The sequence below is a fragment of the Mus caroli genome, unplaced genomic scaffold (assembly GCF_978045245.1).
Source record: "Mus caroli unplaced genomic scaffold, Mus_caroli_1 scaffold_8, whole genome shotgun sequence".
Classification (NCBI taxonomy): Eukaryota; Metazoa; Chordata; class Mammalia; order Rodentia; family Muridae; genus Mus; species Mus caroli.
Genome location: NW_028227263.1, coordinates 14,382,270 through 14,404,215, shown reverse-complemented (window position 1 = coordinate 14,404,215; position 21,946 = coordinate 14,382,270). Strand labels below are relative to the sequence as shown.

At 45.2% G+C, this 21,946-nt stretch overlaps 1 protein-coding gene across 1 annotated transcript in view; it reads left to right on the top strand.

The window, feature by feature from the left end:
• Positions 1-21,946, top strand: part of LOC110298270 (scavenger receptor cysteine-rich domain-containing protein DMBT1) — a 125,682-nt gene that overhangs the window by 77,839 nt on the left and 25,897 nt on the right. Inside the window, exons 28-46 of the mRNA XM_085841244.1 lie at positions 171-203; positions 2,358-2,511; positions 4,299-4,516; positions 5,109-5,420; positions 6,578-6,628; positions 7,513-7,551; positions 8,354-8,665; positions 9,506-9,529; positions 10,209-10,250; positions 11,635-11,949; positions 13,414-13,458; positions 14,812-15,126; positions 16,578-16,643; positions 18,063-18,104; positions 18,838-18,906; positions 19,832-19,870; positions 19,981-20,019; positions 20,177-20,215; positions 21,684-21,722. Coding sequence (XP_085697370.1) covers positions 171-203; positions 2,358-2,511; positions 4,299-4,516; positions 5,109-5,420; positions 6,578-6,628; positions 7,513-7,551; positions 8,354-8,665; positions 9,506-9,529; positions 10,209-10,250; positions 11,635-11,949; positions 13,414-13,458; positions 14,812-15,126; positions 16,578-16,643; positions 18,063-18,104; positions 18,838-18,906; positions 19,832-19,870; positions 19,981-20,019; positions 20,177-20,215; positions 21,684-21,722 — 2,193 coding nt within the window. The remainder of the gene's footprint in view (positions 1-170; positions 204-2,357; positions 2,512-4,298; positions 4,517-5,108; positions 5,421-6,577; positions 6,629-7,512; positions 7,552-8,353; positions 8,666-9,505; positions 9,530-10,208; positions 10,251-11,634; positions 11,950-13,413; positions 13,459-14,811; positions 15,127-16,577; positions 16,644-18,062; positions 18,105-18,837; positions 18,907-19,831; positions 19,871-19,980; positions 20,020-20,176; positions 20,216-21,683; positions 21,723-21,946) is intronic.

The window sequence follows — 21,946 nt, the reverse complement described above, 5'->3', positions numbered from 1 at the left end:
CTCCCTCACGGGCTCCTGGGTCCCTTTATTAGCTGGATGAGTTTTAAGTCTACTTTTCCAATGGCCCAGAACAGAGCAGGTCTGCTTCTGAAAAAAGTACCAGATTTTTCTGGGGAGTTATGTGACCATCTTGTTTAACCTCTCTCACTCTCACATCTGTCTTTGAATAGGTATCGATGACGCACCAAGTGGAGAACCAGCAGGTACTGTCTATCTGTCTGTTCATCCAATTCAGTTGCCAGGGCGCTGGTGGATGAGAATTGCAGCTACCATTCAAGTTCTGAGGCTGGAGAGAAAGGCACGACTAGATACTCTGTTTCTAACTAGCAAAAGCAGTAACGCCCATCACAGTTGGCAATGTGGCGCGATTGCTACAGAGGGTGAGAAGATAGGAAGAAGAGGAAGTTCAGATTTACCAGAGATGAACTCTCTTGGCTACTGGTTCATTTGAGAGAGGACCAACTGCTGGCGTGGATGATCTTATCACAAGAGTCTAGATAGAGCAAGGAACCAGAGACTCCAGGGTTGTATGGAGTGGCCCCTGTCCATATTGTTTAAGTGCAAACACACCATCTCTGTTCTCTGGGCACAGGGGAATGATGGCTTCTGAAGATCAGTGGTCTTCAGTATTTTAAGAAAAGGTTAAATATGGATGCAAATCCTTGATCATGACTTTTTTTGTCTGTGCATTTTTACAGACTCCACTGGTGACATCATGACAAGAAGCTTGTATAAGCTTCTCTTTCCATGTTAACTCATCCTTTCTTCTTTTAATATGTATGAAGCTGCTGCACATGAGGGTCTATAGATAATTCCACACCAAAGCCAAGAGTTCTGCCCTAACTGAATACTTTAGTTAATCTTGGTTTTGTTTTCAGATTCGATTTAAATATAATTATTGAAAGGTAAGCATTAAAGTTTTAAAGGGTTTTTAAGTTTTGAGCAGATAGCCATTTTGAGTTGAGCAGCTGCAAGCTAGAGCTACTTGGGGCTTCACTGATGGGGCAGGCTTTGATAGGGCAAAACTGGAGGTAAGACAAAAGTCTGGGGAAAGAGTGAGTGCCAGTGCATTCCCTGGGCAGTCCCTAGTTAGAGGTGCGTTGGCAGCTTGTAAGTGGTTATGACAACTTATGCTGAGCTGACTTTGGCTTGCTTACGTAGGAACTAGATGTGCTACCTCAGTTTCATCGCTTCCCAGTGATTTCTTTTAATAAAGTCATTTCAGGATCCCCTTAAATAGAGTTCAGGTTGTGGTGATCTCCCACCAACCATCAAATTATTTTCATTGCCACTTCATATAACTGTAAGTTTGCTGTTGTTATGAGTCGTATCATAAAATAGCCGATATACAGGATATTTAATATGTGACCCCTGTGAGGGTCACAGACCCACAGGTTGAGAACCACTGCTCTACAGCACTGTTCTACAGCACAGCCTACCGAGAAAGGCTACCTTGGTTTGTATTATCCTTGTATCTTTTGCCTCGTTGGGTTTGCACACGTAAACCTTCCTGTGCACCTGGATTCATAAAGCCTATTCACTCCCAGATGTTATCGTTTCCCCTTCACAACACAAATGATCATCTATCAAGAGGCTGACACTGATGCAGGAGGTGTAGCTCAGTTGGAAGAGTGCTTGCCTAGCATACAGGGAAGCCCTGGGTTCCATCCCTAACATTGCATAAAAGTAGTCATGATGGTACATGCCTATAATTCCAGCATCCAGGAGGTGAAGGCTGAATGACCTCTGGGGTTCAAGGTCACCCCCAACTAAATAGTCAGCCTGAGCTATGTTATCCCTGTCTCAAAAAAATGGTGTTTTGTTTGTTGGGTTTGGTTTGTTGTTGTTGTTGTTGTTGTTGTTGTTGTTGTTGTTGTTATATTTAGCTTGATGCATGGCTCATCAGTTAAGGGTGCTTGCTGTTCTTGTAAGGGACTTGAATTCAATTCTCAAAATCTGTATCAGGCAGCTCATAACTGCCTATAAATTCCAGTTCCAAGGAATCCAATACCCTCTTCTATTCTACACACACACACACACACACACACACACACACACCACTAAAAATGCATCATAACAACAACAACAACAGGAAGTAAGTTTTCCCTACTTCTTTTTGATGGCATAGTTGTTTTTCCTCAGACTCTACAGCTCATGCTAGCCTCTCATTTGAGGTTCTGTTTCAGTCTTCCCGGTGCTGGGATTATAGGTGTGAACTCAGTACACTCAGCTTTTGCTTGCTTTACTCTCCTGCATTCATTGTATCTCCTCTTGGCACTGATAAAACCCAAAAGAAAACAAAGCAAAAGCATCAGGAGCCAGTGTCTCCTCATGGGATTTCCTCACTTTTTTGACAGATGAAATTTTTCATTGTGGTGGTTTGCTCACAAATAGTTCAGGCTCCTTCTCCAGTCCTTGGTATCCTAAAAAATACCCTACAAATGTGATCTGTGCCTGGGACATACAAGTGGATACCAGTGCTCACATCAGACTCACCTTCGAAGTGGTCAAGTAAGTAAATATTTTCTGTGTATACAATTATCATTACTTGGCTGTGTATATGTCAGGTTTACTCCCTTTTTGTTGGACACATGAACTCCTAACAGCCTTAACTTCATGCACAAGACCTGCACAATGTCAAGCCAGCCAAAATCCCAGCATGGATGAGGGAAGGGCTCATGAAGGGCTCTGACCCCTGTCAGAGGAACTATGGGCAGCTGATAGCTACTGAGAGAGAGCCACTTTTCTTCAGGGATGCAGGCACTAAGAGGCTACCCATGCTCTGTTAGATAGTCCCATACTCATGCACACACAGAAAACACAAAATGGGTTTAGTGGATAGCAAATTAGACAAACAAACAAACAAACAAACAAACAAAGACAAGCATAGTGGCATATGCCTTTAATCCCAGCACGGCAGAGGAAAAGACAGGCAAATCACATCTATTTGCTCGAGGCCGTCCAGGGTATATTGTGAGACCTGTCTCAAAATAAACAGGTAAAAAGGAATAAAAATTTAAAAAAGAGAGCATATGAATTTTGGGGGAAAAGTAGAGATGGGGTAGTGGAGGAATCAGAAGGGAAGGAATTAGGAAGGTCTGGATGCATATAGTACATGCATGCATAGATATTATGTAAAATACTAAAGAGTGCCAGGCAGTGGTGGTGCACGCCTTTAATCCCAGCACTTGGGAGGCTGAGGCAGGCAGATTTCTGAGTTCGAGGCCAGTCTGGACTACAGAGTGAGTTCCAGGACAGCCAGGGCTACAACAGAGAAACCCTGTCTCAGAAAACAACAACAACAGAAACCAAAAACCAAAAACCAACCACCACCACAACAAAATAAACCCAAATACTAAAGAGCTGCATTTCTTCCAAAAGCTTAAGTTAGCAAATCCCAGGAGTTCACTTCCTATGAATACAGACAGAGTCTTGCAGCTTTCACTTGGCAACAGTAGACTGGGGTTAGTCTTTTGTCCATCAGCAGGAGAGCCACGAAACAGATTTTGGTACAGCCACATGCTACTGTCACAGGCTAAGTGACTAATGCTACAGAACAAGATGCCACAAACAGTGGATAACTGTCAAATCTGCCACTGCTCCTGCGCCAACTGTCTGTGGGAGGAAACAGATCTGCTTTTGGGAAGGGGGAAACTGTGGGGGACTTGGTGGGCGACACAGATGTTTACTTTTTTCTGAAAGCCATCAGTATCATGTAAATTATGTTCTGTGAGCTTATAACTCACACTGAAAAGATATTATTGAATTAAAATTTTAACAGATTTTTAAAAATGAACTTAATGGTGTTTTGGAGGTTTGGGGTTTTTGTTTTTGTTTTTTGTCTAAAACTGCTTTGTTTGAGCATTTTTGTCTTACTGGCATTTTGCTTGTATATTTTGTGTTCCATTTTTGTGCGTTTGTGAGTTTGTATGTGTGTGTAAGAGAAAGAGAGGTAGGTATGTGAGTTTCTTGTTTGTTTATTTCTCTCTTTTAAAGAGAGAGAAGGGAGGGCATGGGGTTAGGTGAGCTAGAATGGAGGTGGAGAGGGTCTGAGAGGAGTGAATTGTGTGGCCAGAACATATTGTGTGGAAATAATGTTTTAACACACAGAAAAAAAGTTAGAAATAGAAAAGTCCCTTTGCCTGAGCCAGTGGGGTCAGCCCTTCTTCTAACCTGTGGGAGGAGTTACAGGTCTGCAGTAGCTTTGCCTGACCTTTGTTGTAATCTCTTGGGAAGTCACTTCTAGACAGAAAGGCCAAGGAAAGAAAGGAGTTTGAATGAGGCTGTTTCATTCACAGGTTGGAAAATTTCTATGGCTGCCCTTATGACTTTATTGAGATTTTTGATGGCCCACAAAGTGAACCATTTTCACTCGGGAGATTCTGCTCTGAAACAACCCCAATATTTACCTCCTCCTCAAGCCACATGAGCGTGGTGTTCCACAGCGATGCCATCGTCACCAACATTGGATTCTTTGCATCTTATGAATCTCTGTTGCAGGATGAGAAAGACGCAGGTAGGCCCTTGCATCATTTCAGCCACTGGCCCTGCTTGGTGATGCTGCACTCAGATGGCCATTCCATCACCCGTGAGCTAGGGATTTGAAAGTGGTTCCCAAGCTCCCTATCAATTATAGCTCCTGAGATGTAAGTTGAAGAGCCTGGCTGAGCAGACTGCTTTGAACAGATGTCGTCTTCTGAGGTTAAAAGTCCATGAACTCTTAAGAGAAAGGAACTGGGCCAGTTCTGTGGTAAAACTTGTCTTATTCACAACCATGCTAATAAGGAGTTCACAAATGGCAGCTCAACCATGTTTGCATGCCCAGTATTGTCACCTTACAAAAGGCTTTTGGGATCCTTTCTTGAGTTTTGTGAAATATAAGTTTATTGGGGAGGAGGGTTAAAAGCCTCTCCCTGGATCACCTAACACATTTCCATCAAGCGCACACTACTCAGCAGCCAGCTCTAACCTGTAAGATGCCCTCTCCCTTGTGAGGACAGAGCCCTCAAAGCCAGCGCCAAGACAGACAACATGTCCTCCTTATCTTCAAGTGCGCATTGGTAAAGGGGAGCCCTGGGGTGGTTGACACCGTTTGTCTGCTTTTTCAGATGTGGCACTCAGACTAGCCAATGGCAGCCACCCATGTGAGGGCCGCGTGGAGCTCCACTACAACGGCAGCTGGGGCACAGTGTGTGATGACGGCTGGGACCTGAGGGATGCCCAGGTGGTGTGCCGGCAGCTGGGCTGTGGTGGGGCTGTGGTAGCCATTGGCCGAGCCCATTTTGAGCGAGGCCTGGGCCCCGTTGTCCTGGATGATGTGGAGTGCATGGGAACGGAAGCCAGACTATGGCAATGTCTGCACAGTGGCTGGCTTGCCCACAACTGTGGCCACCACGAAGATGCTGGTGTTGTCTGCTCAGGTGGGCTAGGTTCTGAGCCAGGTGGGTTAATGACTTTCCACTTCTGGGATCCTCCTGCCCCACCACACAGAAAGCAGGAAGAGAATCTAGAATAGTCCCCAGGCCACTGTTCCCACCACACCTAGCTGCTACTCAAGGTGTGATTTTCATAACCATTTCCTTTTGTCTGACTATTTATGTGTGTTCCTTTTACAAGGAAGCTTCAGACTTGATCAGCTTAGAGAACCAGGGCCGAATGCTGCACACAGACCATACTTGAGTATAAACAATGCCTTAGTTACTTTCAATTGCTATGATGAAACACCATCACCAAGATAACTTATAGAAGAAAATATTTTATTTGGGTCTCATGGTTCCAGAGTGGTTAGAGTCATGGTGGGAAGCATGAGAGCAGGCAGGTAGGCATGGTATTGATGCAGTAGCAGAGAGCTCACACCTTCATCCACACAGAGGAGCAGATCAAGCTAATTGGGAATTCCTTAGGCTTTTGAAACCTCCATGCCCGCCTCCAGGGACCTACCTCTTTCAATAAAACCACGCCTCCTAATCCTTCCCAAACAGTTCGACCAGCAGGGGACTAAGCATTCAAATACATGAGCCTATGGAGGGTCATTTTCACTCAAATCACCACACACAACGACAGTAAAATCATGTAAGAAATAGTATTTAAATTTTAATATAGGCCCTGGATAAGGCTCAGTGTTTAAGGGTACTGGTTGTTCTTCCAGAAGGTCCAGGTTCAGTTCCCAGCAACCATGGGATAGCCACATAGCAAGTTCACAGCAAGTTTGAGGTTAGCCTGGACTACATGGGATCTTATCTCTTAATTGATCAACTTACTAATTAATTAAAATAAGAATTACAAAACCCAACCAACAAGCAAGACAGACGCTTCACATAGGTTACTGTCACTGTGACCACAGTTCGTTTTTTAAAAGAAAGAAAATTATATTCTAGTATCTATTATCAGAACAGAATGGGCCTAGGGAATCCAGAAACTCGGGTGGTGACTTTGGGTCATTCTTTGATGCCCAGGTGGAATACATCTGACTTTGGTTTTATTCCCCAAATAACTCATACAAACAGGCTTACCTGTGGGGTTTAGTAGACTGAAGAGAGGTGATGGTGACTCTCTACCTTTCTTATGTCTTCCATAGCCTCTCTGTCCCAGCCAGCACCATCATTTCCCGTGAGTGATATGATCTCAGGTAATGTCAGCTGTTCTAGATTGGTTGGCTGTAACTTGCATTGGCCAAGTCTCACTGGGAAGTAGGGTAGAGGTTTAAGGGCCAAACACCCTGTTTTCATCGTCGGTACATTGAGCAAGTCCCTGAACTATCTCCATTTCCTCCTCTGGATGAGTGAGGCAGGTGGTGACATTTGCATCCTCGGGATATGCTGGGATTGGGTGACTTTTCTTGTGCAAGAGAAAGAGGTTGGCACAGTTCTTAGCATATGACAAAACATGCTATGTAGACATCACATTATCTTCCGATCAGAGCACCGTAAGAAATTCCCTCTGTGGTCGGCTTTCTCCCTGGAGGAAGGATGAAGAAGCTTTAACTTCTCCGTGTGCTCCGTGTGCTCCGTGTGCTCCGTGTGCTCCGTGTGCTCCGTGTGCTCCGTGTGCTCCGTGTGCTCCGTGTGCTCCGTGTGTCTAAGTGGGGCCCAGTAGTTGCCACATTTCAAATTCAGTCCTCAGGGCAGGTCTTAAAGAGCCAAGTCCAACATGCAGAGAATTGAGAGGAAAGAATGGCCCTAAGCCTTCAGAGGAAGCACCAGCTTGGGTTGTTCTGGAAGCAGAGGTCCTCAAAGGATGCTTTACTGGCTTTAAACTATTTTTTTTAAAGCCACAGACTCCTCTTTATTGTGTAAGCATAGTATAAAAGTAGTTTGTAGGCACTGAGTACACACAGACTGAGAGATGGAAGGCTTTTCTTTATGGGGAAAAGTACCATGAAGGAATGGGATTAGAAGCTGTCTTTAGATAGTCCCAAAGGTAGAGAGATCACTGGAAGTTGATGAAGAGTTGAAGTTGCCTGACACCTAACAAAGACATATAATTTTCTTTTTGTTTTCTGTCTATCCTTAGCATCATTAGTAAGGCAGCCAGAGGTGCACACATCAACAGGTAACCTTTCCTTTTCTCCTCAGTTGCCTTTTCCTTTGTGCAGTTGAGTCTAGATTCCAGCAGTGCTGGATGAGAACCATCCCTGCTGAGTGCCCTGTGTATTCCCACCCTCCGCCTCAGCTCAGGCTGATCCTGCTGATGGAGGGTTGGGAATGCCTAGACCATGTAGAAAATCTGGGACTAGAAAATACTGTAAGAAGCAAGAATGATTTGTGGAGGAGTAGTGTGAAAGCTGGCTCCTGTTAAGGCTCAGGGTGTCACTCTGTCCTTACTGAGACCTACCTAGGAAGTGATCTTGGCTGTCTTCTGACCTTTTATTCTCTTCTGACACAGCAACTTTTGACTATGGGCATCAGCATGCAATGACTGCCTTTCTCAGTCCCCAGAACACTGTGACACATGGGTCACACCTGACCCTGGTGTCTACTACAATTATCTCTTTATCCCTTGATCAGTACACACACACACAACACACACACACACTCACACAAAGATAAAAATAAAAATATGACATATTTTGTGAGTACCAGAAACCAAGACTTGCAACTTGTAGGAAGGGACCAAAGGCAAGTACCTGGTCCAGCTGGCCAAGGGACAATTTTTTTTTTTTTTAACCAAACACAATCTTGAAAACCCATTGAGTGGTACCAAGGACAAGAATTTAAATGATTTGAGATGAAATGAAGGGGAACTGGGTTTGCCATCCTTTACTATCAATTCATGACTCCCAGGAAATAGCTGTTTTTTTCTGGCAGTCTTTGAGGATGGACCCTCCAGAGCATTGTTCCTGAATTACTCACAGGTATGGACCTGCGACTGATGAACGGGACAAGCAGGTGTGAAGGCCGAGTTGAAGTGTACTATGCCAACACCTGGGGAACTGTGTGTGATGACAACTGGTCCATAGAGGATGCCCACGTGGTCTGCAGACAGCTTGGCTGTGGCCCAGCTTTATCTGCCCTGACAGGCAGCAGTTTTGGCCCTGGGTCAGGCAGTATCGCCCTTGATGATGTCAACTGCACAGGAAAAGAATCTTCCCTGGCACAATGCCCTCACAGGGATTGGCTCACCCACAACTGTGGACACCAAGAAGATGCTGGCGTTATCTGTTCAGGTAAGAGAAGGTCCATCCTAGACCAGTCACAGAACTGCCCAAGCCAAGACTGAATGCTGGCACACCTCGAGCCTGCCCCACAGTCAGGACAGTGGGTTTCTTTTCCAACATTGAAAATGATGCTTGCAATACTTAGGGTGTCTGTTTTCAAACTGAAAGTCTGAAGAGATTAATCAGTAAAAAGAAAGGAAGGAAGGAAGAGAGAGAGAAACAGAGAGGGGGGAGGAAGGGAGGCAGGGAGGCAGGAAGGCAGGCAGGAAGGCAGACAGGCAGGCAGGCAGGCAGGCAGGCAGGCAGGCAGGCAGGCAGGAAGGAAGGAAGGAAGGAAGGAAGGAAGGAAGGAAGGAAGGAAGGAAGGAAGGAAGGCAGGCAGGCAGGCAGGCAGAAAGGCAGAAAGGCAGGCAGGCAGGCAGGCAGGCAGGCAGGCAGGCAGGCAGGCAGGCAGGCAGGCAGGCAGGAAGGAAGGAAGGAAGGAAGGAAGGAAGGAAGGAAGGAAGGAAGGAAGGAAGGAAGGAAATAATAGTACTAGCCTTCATAGGGTTGGTAGGAGTTAACAAGACAACCTGCATACAATGTTTAGTCAAGCATCTAAGAAACCATAAATTATACAAAATAGCTAGCTATTGTCATTGTTATTATTGAGATTAATTCAGAATTGTGTGTGCGGGCTTTTAGGCAGGTGAAAGCACACAGCAGAGGAAACAGTCTTGGATGCTTGAGAAGACTTGGTCACACCTAGTGTTTAATTTCCTTTGAAATTAAACAAAGACTATGTCCTTTAGGGCACTTCACCACCATGTTTCTAATATCTACCATCTCATGTTTCCATTCTCTCTATAGATTCTACAGCCAATGGACATTCAGGTATCTATGAGTGCATGAATTCTGTAGTTCCTGCTAGGCAACTAGAGTCTACTGAAAGGGTTACCACACTGGGTCTCTCTTCTGATCCTTAAATTATTTTTGCCAATTGCCTGCTCTCTAGACTGTTCTAGAAGATTAGGACCCCGGGTTATTTCCCAGCCCCCGGGTGCCTGCCATGCACCCAGAGGGAAGGTGTCCTGAAATTAACATAGTGATGTGTCATCCCTTTTGCACGTGAGCACCACATTTCAGCAGGAAAGTATAATATAAGCTTTTGACTCAAGATGCTCATGCAGCAGAGGCCTTGGCAGGCCACAGAGTGCAGGTGGTCCTAGAGGCGGAAGAACCTGGGGTTGGGGCTCCTTCTCTATCTGCAGCGTGGACTTGGGACCCGGGATGGAGCTAATCTGACAGTGAGGCCCCTGCTAGGAGGCCGGAGCTTCGTGACCCCAGCATGAATTTAACGTCTCATTCTTATTTAGGATAATGATCACATACATGCATGAGCCATTATCACAATTTAAATGGAAACTACATGATTGGCTACTTGCTAGGGTTGTTTAAAGGCAAACGTGATTCTATGATTTAGGTGACGTTTAAGAGTATGAGGTGGCATTATGAGTATGAGGTTTGCTTAGGATGTCTCTGTGGTGACTTTCCCCCATTCTCACCTGTGCAGCTACTTCAGCTCCTGAGGAACATCTAAGTGATTTGCATCCAGGTACTTTCCCACTCTTACAGCCTGTGAATCTCTGTTCTGAGGCTGATTGGGACTAACAGAAATGATACCAACAAGTCTGGGGAGACAGCTCAGTAGGTAAAGTGACGGCCATCCAAGCATGAGGATCTGGTTCAGTCTCCAGCACCCAGGACATGGTGGCACACGCTTGTAATATCAGTTTGGGACAAATGGAGACAGACAAATCCCTGGGAATTTCTGGCCAGCCAGTCAAGCCAAATCAGCCAGTTTTAGGAGAGAAAAAAAAAAAAAAAAAGAAAGCCTTGTCTCCAAAATGCAAGGTAGTAGGTATTCTGAAGAATAAACCTGAAATGATATCTAATCTGATCTACACACACTCAGGGGCTGGGGGGGGGGTGGAAACTGGGGGGGTCGGTGAGGGGAAGGAAGAGATAAGTTAGAGAAAGAACATTAGTTTCATGGCCTTGATGCTGTAAAACAAAGAAGCTCAGTAAAGCTAGTGACATGGGCCTCTCCTATTGTGGGTGTGTATGTGTTTGTTTGTTTGTTTGTTTGTTTGTTTGTTTGTTTGTTTTTAAACGACAGAGTCCATTTACTCACTCACCTCAATGACAGCGTCTGATGTTCAAAGGCCGGGCTCCACGCTGTGCTCTAGTGAACCTGCCCCAGTCCTGAGGGCTCAGACTCTCAGAATCCACTTCATCTGCTTTAGTTCTGAGGGTTTTTTCACACTTTGCCTAGGGATGCTGTACTGGCTTTGATAAATAGTTTACAGCTTTCTAGAGCCAAGCGATAAACAACTAATTATATCTTGTCAGTTACATCCTAGCTGAGAGAACCAAGTGAGACATACAGTCTAGGCTCTCAGCACGCAGATGCATTGTTTTCAGCCTTTGGAAAGTGATTTTCGGGGGGTGGGGGGAGGACCCTAACATCAGTGAGCTGTGGGCATGGTGCCAAAGGCCTGGCAACCCCAGCAACTTGGGAGACTGAGACAGAAGGATTACATGTTCCAAGTGTATCTGAGACAGAGGTCTAGGCTAGTCTAGGAATGTTAGTGAGACCCTTAATCTCAAAAAAGAGATGGTTAAAGAAAAGAGGTGGGGAAACAGCTCCATGGTAGAATGGTATTTTTAGGTACATCTTCCTCAATGCTAGACTGTGGCCTCGATTCCCATAACCAAATTGCCCAAGATAGCGATCCAACACAGGTAGAAACATGTTCACGTTCCATTACAGAAAGTGGTCCTACGTGTTCCTTTGGGTATATAGGTATCCCACATCCGCACAGCCCTTCATAGACAGGTGCATGTTACCCCAGCCACAAGCTGCACACCAGGCTGGCATTCTCCAGACTGATGAGCACCGAAGGAGCCTCAGCTGACTTGATCCTTGGCTTCTGCAGATCTGCCGCTGGTGAGACTGTCTGCCGGGAGAAGCCAGTGTGAGGGCCGTGTAGAAGTCTACTTCAATGGGACCTGGGGGACTGTGTGTGATGATCTTTGGGGTATACAGGCCACCCAAGTGGTATGTCAACAACTGGGCTGTGGGGTGGCCCTGGCAGCCCCCAGGAGCAGTCTGTTTGGCGATGGCTCTGGCCCCATCTTCCTAGACGACGTGAGATGCTTGGGCACAGAGACCAACCTGGGGCACTGCCACCACCCCGGCCTTTCTGTGCACAACTGTGAGCACCATGAGGATGCAGGCGCCATCTGTTCAGGTACCTGATCTCTGCTGGATCTTTATTTTCCTCCCAAGCAACAAACCAGGTAGAACACACAGAGGGCACAGGGCCCTGCTGAGGCAAACTTGTTCTGGCTTTGCATTGAGAGGGTTACGCTCCTCCTGCACACTTGGACTCCAACAGTCAACCACATTGGTCACACTAGTGTAAAGAAGTGGGTATCCATTGTCCATTGTCACAGCCTGTTCCCTAGACCTTTCACATGGAAGTCCTATAAGCAATAATACACCTGCTGTAGGGCCATTTAACTCCTGGGAATGGTCTTTCTATGTACATTAAACTCGTATGTCCTCACGATGGAATTTCAGACAGCTTGACTATGCAAATACTCTCCTCATGCATTTCCCATGATGGGACTTTCTTGCTACAAGGAACAAGTTTCGGTAACCACTCAAAAAACTTGACCAAAGAATCCTGTGGAAGAGAGGAAGGAAAGATTGTAGGAACCAGAAGGGTCAAGGACACCATAAGAAAACACACAGAATTAACTAGCCTGGCCTCATAGGGGCTCACAGAGACTGAACTGCCAACCAGAGAGCCTACATGGGTCTAACCTAAGCCCTCTGCATATATGTTATGGTGGTATAGGTTGGTTTTCTTGTGGGACGCCTAACAGTGGGAGTGCTGGCTGTCCCTGACACTTTTGCCTGCTTAGGCACCCTTTCCTCCTACTGGGTTTCCTGGTCCATATGAGGGGAGGTGCCTAGTCTTATTACAACTTGATATGCCATAGTTTGTTGATATCCCTGGGAGACCTGCCCTTTTCTGAAGGGAAACAGAGAAGTGGTGGATTGTGGGGGAGAGGGGAGATAGGGAGAAAGGGACTGGGAGGAGAGGAAGTAGGGGAAATTATGGTTGGGGTGAAATATATGCAAGAATAAATTTTTTAAAACTTAAAAAAGTCTTGACCACTAATACCTTATTTTGTTATTAATTAATTGCTCCACCACTGGGCCTCACCACCACCCCCCCCCCGTGCACCTCATTCTCCCCCTCCTAGAGCCAGGCAGAGGTGCAGCTGGGAGAGATGGTGTGAGGATCAGGGTGGGGAGAGGCTGTGCCTCCGCCACTCTCCTCAGCTCTGTCACGTTGCTGGCTGTCTTGTTCTGTTTATATCTGAAGAGTTAGTTCCATGGTGCCAGGGAATAGAAACTCTAAGTTAAAATGTCCATGTCATTTCCTATTTTGTGGCCACAGATCCCTTAAGTGCCACCTGCCTATAAGGTTGAGAGATGTTCCCAAGTGAGTATTCGTAAGTCAAGTGAGGAAAGATCGGCGAGTCCGAGGCATTGTGAGCATGTGCTGGCTTCATGTGTGCCCCATCACATGGACATGTGTGCCCCATCACATGGGCATGACAAGGATTCGTGCCCACTTGGCTCATGGTATTTTATGGGATGAACTCGCACTGATGTCAATGTTTCTGGTTTTTTCTTCCAGCTCCTGGTGTTGTCTCAGCTCCAGCAGGAGTGGCTCCCACAGCTGGTAATATTCTCATTGCATTTCCCTCCCGATGATCAGACCTTTCTAGGGATCTCCCCAAGTTTATAGCCTGTACTATCTATCGCTGACTACCTAGAGCTCATCCTTCCAGAGAGGCAAAGGAGAAAGTGAACCAGAGGGAAAGCTGTTCACGTGGACAGAGGGAAGCTGTTCACATGGACTGGGGGGAGCTGTTCCTGTGGACGGAGGGAGGCTGTTCCTGTGGACAGAGGGAAAAGCTGTTCACATGGACTGGGGGGGTGGGGGGGGGAGCTGTTCCTGTGGACGGAGGGAGGCTGTTCACGTGGACGGAGGGAGGCTGTTCCTGTAGACAGAGGGAGGCTGTTCCTGTGGACCGAGGGAGGCTGTTCACGTGAATGGAGGGAGGCTGGTCACGTGGACTGTTACTGCTTGTCATTCCCCAGCCTATTAGATAATTTTAACTTTGAATTTGCACCAAAAAAACCAAGCTTCGTCTAAAAGAAAGAGACAAAGCTTGAGTTTGGCAGATTTTTAAATTTTTTTATTAGATATTTTCTTAATTTACATTTCAAATGCTACCCCCAAAGTCCCCTATACCCTCCCCCACCCTGCTCCCCTACCCACCCACTCCCACTTCTTGGCTCTGGCGTCCCCTTGTACTGGGGCATATAAAGTTTGCAAGACCAAGGGGCCTCTCTTCCCAATGATGGCCGACTAGGCCATCTTCTGCTACATGCAGATGGGATTCTGTGGCTTGGATCCAAGGATATGATAATCATTGTAATAACTGTAATAGATAGTCTAGAGATAAGAAATCAGAATTAGCAAGGGAAAACAAGTCAATGCACTTGGGTCATTAATTTTTCTTTCTCTTTTTTTCCCTTAATTTGTTTATTCCCTTTACATTCCCCTCCCTCTTCTCCTTCCAGTTTCACTTCACACTCCCTCCCTCTTCTTCCTCCTCCCCTTCTTCTCTAAGAATGGAAGTTGCTCCCTCCACACACACACAGCTCATACCAACCCACCATGGCACATCAAGTTGCAGCAGGACTAGCTCTGTCCTCTCCCACTGAGGCCAGACAAGGCAGCCCAGCTAGAGGAAAGGGATCCAAAGTGGGGTACCAGAGTCAGAGTCAGCCCCAACTTCAATTGTTAGGGGACCCACATGGAGACCATGCTACATATGTGTAGGGGGCCTAGATCCAGCCCATGCGTACTCTTTGGTTGGTGGTTCAGTCTCTGTGAGCCCCCATGGGCCCAAGTTCGTTGACTCTGTAGGTGTTCTTGTGGTGTCGTGGGATAGTATTAAGCACTAAAGAAAAGCCCACCGTGCTGCTTGCGTCACTCCAGGACTAACCTCTGTGTCTTCCCCAGACCAGCTCACCATCAGGTTGGTGGGTGGAAAGAATCAGTGTGAAGGGCGAGTGGAAGTCCACCACAATGGCACGTGGGGCACTGTTTGTGATGACCTCTGGGACATCGAGGATGCCCACGTGGTGTGCCGGCAGCTGAACTGCGGGAAAGGTGTCAGCGCCCTTGGGAGTGGCTATTTTGGAGAAGGCGTAGGGAGCATCTTCCTGGATGACATCAAGTGCCAAGGCAGTGAGATGTCTCTAGACCAGTGCCACCACCCAGGCTTGTCTGTCCACAACTGTGGCCACCATGAAGATGCCAGCGTCATCTGCTCAGGTACTAGCTGCAGGTATCAGCGATCCTTGATGAGGGTATTGGAAATTAATTTGGGGACATTCGGATGCTGTTGGGGCCTGCTAACACCCTTTAGTTCCCCCTTAGAGCCCGCAGACTCGACTGTCTTTAAGGACTCTCCAGGTGCTCTGTCCACTAGCCACTACAGTAATGGCATTTTCCTTATGTCTGCTTCCAGCTCTGAGGCTGACTTTCAGAACTGGTCTTGAGAATTCTATGAACACAATCCAGTCTCTCTTTCTTAATTTAAACTGTTTCCTTTTGGCCTCTCATTTGGGATGGTTTCCTGTTGTTGTGTTTGTGTGTTTGTTTCATTCAGCAAAGTTTATGGATTACATTATCTTTTGCTCTGCCCCAACATAAAAGAGAAGGAAATCAGATGGAAAGGAAATACCCTTGGCCAAGAGTCTCTTAAATAAGGCAGAGACTAGGATAAGAGAAGTAATTCATCTGTTTATTTAAAATGTATTTCTTTTTAAATTTTATTTATTCTTTGACATTTTCAGCCAATGTATCTTTCCATGAATACCTGGCTTCCACCCAACATGTCCCCTCCCTCCTTTCAGGTCTTCCCCTTTTTGCTTTCTTTTTTCTGTAATCCTCGGAGTCCAGTTAGTGCTGCCTGCTGGTACATTGGCGACTATGTTGGCTCTGTCTTGAGCATATAACCATAATTGTATCGAGTCATGAGGGTCACAGCCATACCATGCCCAGAAGACATGGCACCCCCTGCACCCCCAGCTCTCACAGTCTTTCTGCTTTTCTTCTCTGAGTTCCCTGGGCTCCAGTTTAGAGCTGAACGCTCATTAATTGCTTATTCTCAAGACTTTGACCATGTTGACTGCTTGTTTAATTTATATTTCACACGCACTCTCTGTGAGGCAGGCAGGGTTCTCTAGGCACTGGGCATGTGGTTACACACCAAGGACACATTAGTTCCTGGGTCTCAGAAGTTGGGCTGCAATCTCGTTTGCAGTTCCACCATGATAGAACACGAACAGATTTGAATGAAGATAATAGGCTCCATTGTCGTAAGGGATTGTTTTCTTCATGTTCAGACAACTCAGCAAAGTGTTGCCATCTTTGTTTGGCATAATTGAGGAGTGAATGTTGTTCATATAAGGATCGAATTAAGAAGGTGCCCAGGAATTTGTCACTCTGCAAAACATCCTCTTCTTTGCACCAGAGAAGTAGCCTTTCTGACCCCAGCCAAACTGTCCCCCTAGACAATGAACATTTCTCACTTCCTGCCTTCACATATCCCTATCTCTATTTCAGTCTTAGTCAAAACAAACAACAAGGAAACAAAACAAACAAACAAACAAAACAATAGCAACACAAACTCTGCTCTTTAATTTATTTTCACATAGCTCATGCATCTGCCTTTCTAAACAAAAACCACTCCTAAGTCTCTCTTTGCTTTGCCTTTTCAGCATCAACTGCAGAAAGGCCAACTCCGCCCAGTAATGTTTCTTTCTTTACTGTTTTCTCTAAGTCAGGTATGTATAGATTGTTTTACCTGTGATTAAGGTTTGTGTGTCATGTGAAATGGCAGGCTGTGACTGGGATGTAGCTTACTTGGCAGAATGCTAGCATAAAATGTATAAAGCCCTACATCTGATCCCAGCATAGCATGGGGCTTCTAATCACACACCCAGGAAGCAGAGGTGGGAGGATCAAGAGTTCATTGGCCACAGTGAATTTGAGGACAATCTGGCCTACATGAGACCCTGTCTCCAAAAAATTAATATAGTAAAGGGGAAACCATACCTTACATTTGTATCAAAGTAACATGTTTCTTCATTCATTAACTGAAGGAGTTGGCTGGACTAGAGGGCAATACAGCATGTTTACACATAGTATGTCTCACGTGTGTATGAGCATGCACACATGTGATGGGGGGCATATGTATACCTGTGCTTGTGGAGTCCAGCAGTTGGCATCAGATATCTTCCTCAATTACTCTCTGCTTTGTGTTTTTGAGGCAGAGTCGCTCACTGAGCCAAGCTGGCTGGCCAGTGAGCTCCAAGGATCTGTCTGTTTCAGCCTTCCCAGGGACAGCTCTTAGATGCCTGCTGGGATCCAAACCCAGGTCCTCATGGCTACATGCAAACCAACTGATCCATCTCTTGTGGCTCCCGCTCCATTCCTTTCTGACACAATATCTGGTGTCTGAGATAGAGCTACCCTGGTGTAAATTCCCTCCCGTTCTCAATGTGGTTGATACCTGGGGTCTTCAACCTGTTTTCATTCTTTAGTAATCTTCGTAAGACTGCAGACATCTCAGACAAAACTCTAGTCTACATTTTCATAACATAATGCAAAGATACACACTTCCAGGGTGTTCACATGACCAGACACCAATTCAGTAATATGGAAATAAGCAGGAAGAAATGGCATAGCTGGATACGCTAGGGGGATACCAGATGCCTCCTTTGAATACAGTCTATCAATATATTAAGTTTTCTGAAAAGTCCTATGATAACAGAGCTTTTTGAATTTTTGATTGAACACAATTTTGCTCAGATTTCTCTCACTGAAAGGAAAGCTCTTGGGTAGCCATAGAGTAGCCATACTGTACCCTGGGACCCAGGGCCAGAGAACCCGGGGTTATGCTCTTGCTCAGCATTAGCCACAGGGTAATGATCCACACGATCCTTTATTCCCAGGTCACACACTCTGTTACATAGGCACTGGGAGCCAGGTCTTTTGGCATCATCCCCATGCAGTGCCTTGCTACGCTAACTCCTTTTAATTTTACAAGACAAAAAAAAAAAAAAAAGAGGAAATCTAATGGGAACAAAGTAATATCAAATGTATTAGGACACATTCATGAGTGGGGTCATTTACTTTTACAAATAAACTTGATTGATAAGATAACATTTAATTACAATTTCCTTACCCTGCTGGTTCAACAGTTCCTACCTCAAATCCAGCCACAGTTTCGGTCTTCACAACTGGTAAGTTTTCTGCTCATTTTGACACTCACTTCTTATCAGGGGTAAAATGATGTTGGAATTCTGCCAAGAGAACACAGTTTTACTCCTGGTTCTCCGAGAGTCACTTAGTGGGAATAGACAGGATCCCTGAAGTATACCAAGAGCCTCTATGCAGCTCAGTCAAGTCCCCAGGCTCAAGTTCAAGTCTAGTGCCTGCATTCATGTTGGGGCATTCACAAAGCTTCTCTCACAGCCTGCCAGTGGGTTGTTGCTTCTTGTATGCTCTTAGCACTTGGCAATCTGGCCTTCTTATCCACTGAACATTAGAAAAACATAGGTGAATGGTGGGGTATATGGACAGGTAGGGTTAGCCCCATATTGGCTATGGCAGGGATGCTAGTAGATGCTACAACAGTGATATGGAACAAACATGCCCACTTATTCCGCTGTCCTTTGAGATACCTCACTATATCTTGTACTGTATCACAACACAAAGAGAATGGTATTCTTCCTAATGAGTCTCTATCGTGCAAGAGGCAGGTTTTATCTCAGGAAAGATTTAGTTTATAGCATCACAGTGTGTGCTTTGAAACTGGATGTTTTAACTTACTCAGACGTGAGACAGCATTGCTTCATATCAGTTTCCCTAACAACAAAGGCAGACGGCAATAATGGTGGGGTTGATTGAGTGTAACTAGAAAAAGAGTGAAAACTTCCCATCACTTGACTGATGTCCCCTTGTGTTTCCTATCAGGCATCACCCCTACTCTGGTAGCAGTAACTCCTTTGCCTGAGAAGGGCCGGTGCCCACCACACTGCACAGGTAGGTAGGGTGGTTGCCACAATACTGGGGCTAAAATGAGGGCAGGCTTGAGGTCGGTTGTCATTGTCTTTGAGCAGAGTGGCTCGTCAGACCAGACCCGGCACCAGGAACAAGGTGGTGGGAGGATTAGTAGAAAGAAGAGAGCTCCTTAGCCAGGTCAGAGTTTCGGACATCACACACACACACACACACACACACACACACACACACACACACACACACACACCGCAGCTTCTAACACACAACACCCCCATATATACATACACATACATACTCCACCTATAACCACTCCAATAGGTAATTTAAATGCTCTTTTTGGTTCTAAGATACTTGTTTAGCTAAATAACCACTTACATTGCTGCTGAGTCTCTTTGACATTCATTCACCATCAATGGGGCATCCAGTCTCCATTGTGTTGTTTAATCTAGTGAGATAGATTGCCCACTTATCGTGTTGTATTAAAAAGAGAATTTAACTTGTTCAATGATCATTTTGACCACAACATAAATATCAACGAAAGGACATTCATTTCATATGTGTATGCATGCAAGCATATGTATATTGTATTTATGTGTATGCAAATGCCTAAGTATGTTCATATGTATAGCACATGTGTGTGCATGTACACATGCACATGTGCACATGTGTATAGACCACAGAACAATCTCAGATGTCTTCCTCGAAATACTAACCACTTCCTTACAAAACGGATCTCTCCTGGGCCTGGAGTTCACCAGTTAGACTACCCCAGCTGGCCAGCGAGCCCAGAGCCCCCTGTCTTTGTCTTCCCAGTGCCAGGATTAAAAGTGCATACCACCAGGCCTTGGCTTTGATGTGGGTTCTGGGGATCAAATTCAGGTTCTCACACTTGGGAGTCACTTCCCAAACACTGAGGTAACAACTCTTGCTCTGGATTTGCTTACAGGTGTGTCTTTAACCTCCACAGAAGGGAAGACCTCCTCTGGTAATGCTTGCTGATGTCATGTCGTTTTGTTTTGTTTTCCTTCCTGTGAAACATTTCCCCCTTTGTATTAAGCAAATGAACCAAGAATACCTCTTTCTCTTTGCCTATAGGCACATCTTCAACTTCAACAGAATCAAGACCTCCAAATGGTAAAGTCGCCCACTGTGTTGTTTCTTATTGGTCATGTTGTGTTTAGAAAGTGACCCTACTTAATGATATTGGCCACAAAGTAAAGGCCAATGAGGAGACACAACCAGCATTGCTCTGCTCATTGTAAAGCAGCCTGTTCTCTGGGTTTCTACACAGGTGCATCTTCAGTCTCAGCAGAAGAGGAGGCGTCCTCTGGTAACATTTCTGGCTTGTATTTCTGAAGTTAAATCTACTTGGTGCTTTTAATCTTTCTGTTTGTGGGGAGGTGGTTATAAGTAAGTTTCTTCTTGTTTTTGTTTATTGATACTACTTCAGTGTCAGCAGAAGCAACCTCTCCAACTGGCAAAGTGCCCCATGGTGTTGCTGAACTACAGAGCTCTGTTCATTTTAAATTTTTATTTTAATTTATTAATGTTCATTTTTAATGTTTATTAACATGTTTAAATGATACTTGATAATGGACTTCATTTTGACATTCCATACATTTGTACATACTGTATTTTTATCAGATTTACCCCATTATCTTCTCTTGTACCCTCTCACTCCTGATCATCTCCCTCTTCTACTTCCAAGTGGGGTGTGTGTGTGTGTGTGTGTGTGTGCGTGTGTGCGTTTGTGTGTATGTAAGAACCAGTGAGTATAAATTGGGCTACTTATAGGGATAGAGACAGGGGGTTATTTGCAGGAGCAGTGGCCAGAGCAGTAAAGAAAATATGTCTCCCTCCTAAGCCAACCCCTCAGAGAGGGAAAGGGCTTCATAGGTGCCCCTCTCTGTGGCAGAATTATAGTGGGCTCAGTCTTGCTCAGGTCTTGACACAGGAAGTCTGAAGTCTTCAGAGAGCCATAGGCACACCACGCCTAGAAGGTTCTGTTTTCAAGCTTCCTTTTTCCTTCAGATGCAGTACGAGTTGTTATTTATAACTAGCCACAAACGTAAATGAAACTCACAAGCAACCCAGCTCCTCTTCAGCAATGGTCCCTGAGCTTGGTTGGAGGGGATGACATGGTCCCGCTTAGAGCTGAACCTTTAAGTCAGTTGTTATTAACATTCTGAACATTTATGAATCTCTGCAGTAACCACTACCCACAGCAAAAAGAAGCTTTTCTGACCAAAGCAGAAGCTACCACCAATCTACAGGCATAAACATAATTATTTAGACGTCAACTTGACAGCTGTATAAATTCTATTTTGTAAAATAACATCAGTACCTCTCCCACCAGACCTATCACCTCCTTCCTATACCATGGACTTTTGACCACAATTACAGAACTAGACTCCTGGAGGGCATTCTCAAATCCAAGCAGAAAAGAGTTGGTTATACCTACCCATACACCAACGGGTGCCTCTCGCCTGGCAAATCGACAATACAACATGCAAAGTTCAGGAAGACTGTTGGTGGCAGGGCTTCCCCAACAGTCTGAATAATACCATCCAGTGCAGTGACAGCTAGCCAGCAAGAAGAAAGCTTACATCTCAGTCCCACCCCGATTTCTGTAGACCCAGCAAGCAAAGCCTGTGGTGTCTCCAGTAACAGAGATGGATTCCTTATTTGTCATGTCATATTTAGAAAATAAATCTGCTTAATGATCATATGGACTACAAAGCAAGGATCAATTAAAAAACACTCATTTCAAAGCTTCCTGTCTCTGGGTTTATGCACAGATTCATCTTCAGCCTCGGAAGAAGAGGAAACATCTTCAGGTAATGTTTTCTGACTATCACATTTCTTTAATACAATCAGAGATTTTCTTCTTTCTTTTTGGTAACTGACCTTCGATGTTTCTTCTACTTTTCATTCATATGCACGCCTTCAAGTTCAGAAAAAGTGACTTCTTCAGCTGGTAAAGTTTCATAGTGTCATTTAACTAATGAGATAATATTCTTATTATCTCATTGTATTTGAGAATGAGCCTACTTAAGGCCCA